Source organism: Oncorhynchus mykiss, chromosome 3 (genome assembly GCF_057628025.1).
Source record: "Oncorhynchus mykiss isolate SJ-2025 chromosome 3, ASM5762802v1, whole genome shotgun sequence".
NCBI lineage: Eukaryota > Metazoa > Chordata > Actinopteri > Salmoniformes > Salmonidae > Oncorhynchus > Oncorhynchus mykiss.
Window position 1 is genome coordinate 14,969,644 of NC_143024.1, and position 6,000 is coordinate 14,975,643.

The window sequence follows — 6,000 nt, forward strand, 5'->3', positions numbered from 1 at the left end:
CTGTTGTTGAACTTAGCCCTGGCGGGTAAGAGAACACTGTGAATGTGTGTGTGTACGTTCATACGTGTGTGTGTGTGTGTGTGTGTGTGTGTGTGTGTGTCTTTAGACCTAACTTCTCACAGAGTTGTCAATCAGTTGTAATTTGATGCTGAAAAGCAGGCTATGGGTTGGGTTGTGTAGTGGGGTGGGACAATGGAGTCCATCTGTATCTCTGGTAACAGTCAACTTCTAATGCATCATCTGATCTGGGGCGCTTTACAAATGGCACCCCATTCCCTATATAGTGTACTACTTTAGACCAGAGGGCCCTGGTCAGAAGTATAGTATATAAGAAATAGGGTGCCATTTGGGACTCAGACAGGGTTCATTCACCTGTTGTCTGTTCACTGAACCACTTTAGCCTTCTCATCCTAATGCATTTCTTCCATTCACCGTACTGACACAACACCTCTTTACCATCGATAAAGTGGGTCTTATAGTGGGCCATGTAGAGGTCTTATAGTGGGCCATGTAGAGGTCTTATAGTGGGCCATGTAGAGGTCTTATAGTGGGCCATGTAGCGGTCTTATAGTGGGCCATGTAGCGGTCTTATAGTGGGCCATGTAGAGGTCTTATAGTGGGCCATGTAGTGGTCTTATAGTGGGCCATGTAGAGGTCTTATAGTGGGCCATGTAGAGGTCTTATAGTGGGCCATGTAGAGGTCTTATAGTGGGCCATGTAGAGGTCTTATAGTGGGCCATGTAGTGGTCTTATAGTGGGCCATGTAGAGGTCTTATAGTGGGCCATGTAGAGGTCTTATAGTGGGCCATGTAGAGGTCTTATAGTGGGCCATGTAGAGGTCTTATAGTGGGCCATGTAGAGGTCTTATAGTGGGCCATGTAGAGGTCGTATAGTGGGCCATGTAGAGGTCTTATAGTGGGCCATGTAGCGGTCTTATAGTGGGCCATGTAGCGGTCTTATAGTGGGCCATGTAGCGGTCTTATAGTGGGCCATGTAGCGGTCTTATAGTGGGCCATGTAGCGTTCTTATAGTGGGCCATGTAGAGGTCTTATAGTGGGCCGTGTAGAGTTCTTATAGTGGGCCATGTAGCGTTCTTATAGTGGGCCATGTAGAGGTCTTATAGTGGGCCATGTAGCGGTCTTATAGCGGGCCATGTAGCGGTCTTATAGCGGGCCATGTAGCGGTCTTATAGTGGGCCATGTAGTGCTTGTGTATGTTAAGATCTGTGTTTGTGTGGCCATAATAATGTGTTTGTCTACGACATTGTTTCAAACAACCCTCTGAATCCTAAACATAACACATTGACTTCTTCCTAAATGGGATCTGTGCACTTTTCACACTTTTGACATGATTTAGGAATAAGGCTGAATTCCAAATAACTCCATTATAGAAAGTATTGTTTATTCCAGATGCTGACATCTTCCTAACATAACCTCTAACCCTCTCTAGACCCAATGTACAATTTCAAGGATATGTTTGACTTGATTTAGCCCCTGGTGACAGTCTCTATAAACATTTCAAATTCCTTGGGTGTTTTGTCATTGTGATTTACTACCATGAATGACTGTGGTGTTGACTGACTGGTGATATATACTGCCATCTATTGGTGAGAGTTAAGAAATGCAAGGTTGAACATTATATGAATCATCTGACCCGCTGTCATTTCTCCATCTCTGCTCACAGTGTATTTTTCTCCTTCATTCAGCTCCAGCCTCAGGAGATCAGCCCACCCCCCACTGCCAACCTGGACCGCTCTAATGACAAGGTCTATGAGAACGTCACAGGACTGGTGAAGGCTGTCATCGAGATGTCCAGTAAAATTCAGCCTGCGCCTCCCGAGGAATACGTGCCAATGGTCAAGGTAGGAGAGACACAGTGTTCATCGTCTCCACATTCAATCACCAGGGTTCATTGTAGCAAAACGTTTACGTTTCGTTCTTTTTGGAAGTGATTTATCCATTTTACCTTCAGCAGACTCTCTTATCCAGGGAGACTTACAGTAGTGAGTCATTTAGCAGACTCTCTTATCTAGAGAGACTTACAGTAGTGAGTCATTTAGCAGACTCTCTTATCTAGAGAGACTTACAGTAGTGAGTCATTTAGCAGACTCTCTTGTCCAGAGAGACTTGCAGTAGTGAGTCATTTAGCAGACTCTCTTATCCAGAGAGACTTATAGTAGTGGGTCATTTAGCAGACTCTCTTATCCAGGGAGACTTACAGTAGTGAGTCATTTAGCAGACTCTCTTGTCCAGAGAGACTTGCAGTAGTAAGTCATTTAGCAGACTCTCTTATCCAGAGAGACTTACAGTAGTGAGTCATTTAGCAGACTCTCTTATCTAGAGAGACGTACAGTAGTGAGTAATTTAGCAGACTCTCTTATCCAGAGAGACGTACAGTAGTGAGTCATTTAGCAGACTCTCTTATCCAGAGAGACGTACAGTAGTGAGTCATTTAGCAGACTCTCTTATCCAGAGAGACGTACAGTAGTGAGTCATTTAGCAGACTCTCTTATCCAGAGAGACTTACAGTAGTGAGTCATTTAGCAGACTCTCTTATCCAGGGAGACTTACAGTAGTGAGTCATTTAGCAGACTCTCTTATCCAGAGAGACTTACAGTAGTGAGTCATTTAGCAGACTCTCTTATCCAGGGAGACTTACAGTAGTGAGTCATTTAGCAGACTCTCTTATCCAGAGAGACTTACAGTAGTGAGTCATTTAGCAGACTCTCTTATCCAGGGAGACTTGCAGTAGTGAGTCATTTAGCAGACGATCTTATCCAGAGAGACTTACAGTAGTGAGTCATTTAGCAGAAGCTCTTATCCAGAGAGACTTACAGTAGTGAGTCATTTAGCAGACTCTCTTATCCAGAGAGACTTACAGTAGTGAGTCATTTAGCAGACTCTCTTATCCAGAGAGACTTACAGTAGTGAGTCATTTAGCAGACTCTCTTATCCAGGGAGACTTGCAGTAGTGAGTCATTTAGCAGACTCTCTTATCCAGGGAGACTTACAGTAGTGAGTCATTTAGCAGACTCTCTTATCCAGAGAGACTTACAGTAGTGAGTGTACACATTTTCATACTGGTCCCCAGTGGGAATCGAACCCACAACATTGGCGTTGCAAGTGCCATGCTCTACCAGCTAAGCTACATGGGAAAGAACAGATTTCTAGGATTGGTTCATATGAGTATATTTGTGTTTCAGGATGTGGGTCTGGCACTGAGAACACTCCTGGCCACAGTGGATGAAACAATCACGTTACTTCCAGCTAGCACACACAGAGAGGTACGTTAACCAGGCATGGGCCTCTTCTGATCCAGCACTATGTTAGTCCCGTCTGCCCCCTCTTATACAGGACATTTTGTTTTAGTTAGTTATATAAAACTGGAATATGTGCACCCTGTTCTTTCGCTGAACCTATTTTTATTTTATCTCTCAATATATTATAATAATAATAATAATATATGGAACATTTCTGTTTTACTAAAGTACTATCTTATCTTAAAGGTGGAGATGGCCCAGAAGCTGTTGAACTCTGACCTGGCGGAGCTGATCAACAAGATGAAGCTGGCCCAGCAGTACGTCATGACCAGCTTGCAGCAGGACTACAAGAAACAGATGCTGACGGCCGCCCACGCCCTGGCCGTAGACGCCAAGAACCTTCTAGACGTCATCGACCAGAGCCGGCTCAGGATGTTGGGCCAGGCCCGGCCGCCACCTCACTAGCGCTGTGGGAGGAGGGTGTGGAGTGTGGGATGAACTGACTCAACTCAAAGCTTCTGTCTGAATGACTGTCTGGACAGATGGAAGCCATGTGAAGGCAGCCTTGGGTTTGTTCACCTGTTCTGTCATGTCTAATCAGTGATTACTTCAAGGAAGGGAGGAATGAGGAAGATTTCACTGTGAAGGAATTTGAACGGGATACTGCTTCTACAGGACCATCATATGGACTGGACTCCATGTGCATCACCAGGCAGACTAGCGACCACCTCTGACCCTCACTCCCCAACACACCACTCCTTTTTATAGACTTGGAATCTTTGAAGAGTTATTTTATTTTAAGCTGCACCGATTGTGTCGGCTGACTAACTGTGAATTCCTACAGTCCCAGATTTCATCTAAAGAAGAATCAGGAGGCACACTTCAGAAACTGCTCCCCCCAAAGGACATATGGAGGATGATGTGGACAACACAACTGAACTGGAACCTCTCTGCTTTAGTAGACAGAACACTGAGCTCCTCACACTACGTCTAACATGTCTGCTTCATTGTTAACACTTGTCACAAGCTCAATAGTGATTCATGGAGGATCACAAACACTGGGATATATTTTGTCTTGGCTCAGTCGGCCATCTTGTCAAATAGGAGAAAATAAAGGATGAAATAAAATGATGACAAAAAGACAAAGCTGTGACAGTGCTTTCCTGTGGTTATGAATGACAGACAAAGCTGTGACAGTGCTTTCCTGTGGTTATGAATGACAGACAAAGCTGTGACAGTGCTTTCCTGTGGTTATGAATGACAGTCAAAGCTGTGACAGTGCTTTCCTGTGGTTATGAATGACAGTCAAAGCTGTGACAGTGCTTTCCTATGGTTATGAATGACAGACAAAGCTGTGACAGTGCTTTCCTGTGGTTATGAATGACAGACAAAGCTGTGACAGTGCTTTCCTGTGGTTATGAATGACAGATAAAGCTGTGACAGTGCTTTCCTGTGGTTATGAATGACAGTCAAAGCTGTGACAGTGCTTTCCTGTGGTTATGAATGACAGACAAAGCTGTGACAGTGCTTTCCTGTGGTTATGAATGACAGACAAAGCTGTGACAGTGCTTTCCTGTGGTTACGAATGGCAGCCAAAGCTGTGACAGTGCTTTCCTGCGGTTATGAATGACAGCCAAAGCTGTGACAGTGCTTTCCTGTGGTTATGAATGACAGACAAAGCTGTGACAGTGCTTTCCTGTGGTTATGAATGACAGACAAAGCTGTGACAGTGCTTTCCTGTGGTTATGAATGACAGACAAAGCTGTGACAGTGCTTTCCTGTGGTTATGAATGACAGCCAAAGCTGTGACAGTGCTTTCCTGTGGTTATGAATGACAGACAAAGCTGTGACAGTACTTTCCTGTGGTTATGAATGACAGACAAATCTGTGACAGTACTTTCCTGTGGTTATGAATGACAGTCAAAGCTGTGACATATGAATGACAGACAAAGCTGTGACAGTGCTTTCCTGTGGTTATGAATGACAGACAAAGCTGTGACAGTACTTTCCTGTGGTTATGAATGACAGACAAATCTGTGACAGTACTTTCCTGTGGTTATGAATGACAGTCAAAGCTGTGACATGAATGACAGACAAAGCTGTGACAGTGCTTTCCTGTGGTTATGAATGACAGACAAAGCTGTGACAGTGCTTTCCTGTGGTTATGAATGACAGCCAAAGCTGTGACAATGCTTTCCTGTGGTTATGAATGACAGACAAAGCTGTGACAGTGCTTTCCTGTGGTTATAAATGACAGACAAAGCTGTGACAGTACTTTCCTGTGGTTATGAATGACAGACAAATCTGTGACAGTACTTTCCTGTGGTTATGAATGACAGCCAAAGCTGTGACAGTACTTTCCTGTGGTTACGAATGACAGCCAAAGCTGTGACAGTGCTTTCCTGTGGTTGTGAATGACAGACAAAGCTGTGATAGTGCTTTTCTGTGGTTATGAATGACAGCCCATAAGACATGTGTACTGTCCAGCCATAAGACATGCGTACTGTCCACCCATAAGACATGTGTACTGTCCACCCATAAGACATGTGTACTGTCCACCCATAAGACATGTTTACTGTCCACCCATAAGACATGTTTACTGTCCACCCATAAGACATGTGTACTGTCCACCCATAAGACATGTTTACTGTCCACCCATAAGACATGTTTACTGTCCACCCATAAGACATGTGTACTGTCCAGCCATAAGACATGCGTACTGTCCACCCATAAGACATGTT

At 44.3% G+C, this 6,000-nt stretch overlaps 1 protein-coding gene across 18 annotated transcripts in view; it reads left to right on the forward strand.

Annotated features, from left to right (window-relative positions):
* The window catches only part of LOC110520760 (focal adhesion kinase 1), a 151,469-nt gene extending 147,064 nt beyond the window's left edge, over positions 1-4,405 (forward strand). For all 18 annotated transcript variants that reach the window (XR_016492136.1, XR_016492133.1, XR_016492131.1 and 15 more), the window contains 3 exons: positions 1,706-1,861; positions 3,203-3,283; positions 3,506-4,405. Coding sequence is in view for 13 of the 18 variants with exons in the window: in XM_090221603.1 (XP_090077729.1) it covers positions 1,706-1,861; positions 3,203-3,283; positions 3,506-3,724 (456 nt within the window). In the remaining 5 variants the exon portion in view is untranslated. The remainder of the gene's footprint in view (positions 1-1,705; positions 1,862-3,202; positions 3,284-3,505) is intronic.
* The last annotated feature ends 1,595 nt before the right edge of the window (positions 4,406-6,000 follow it).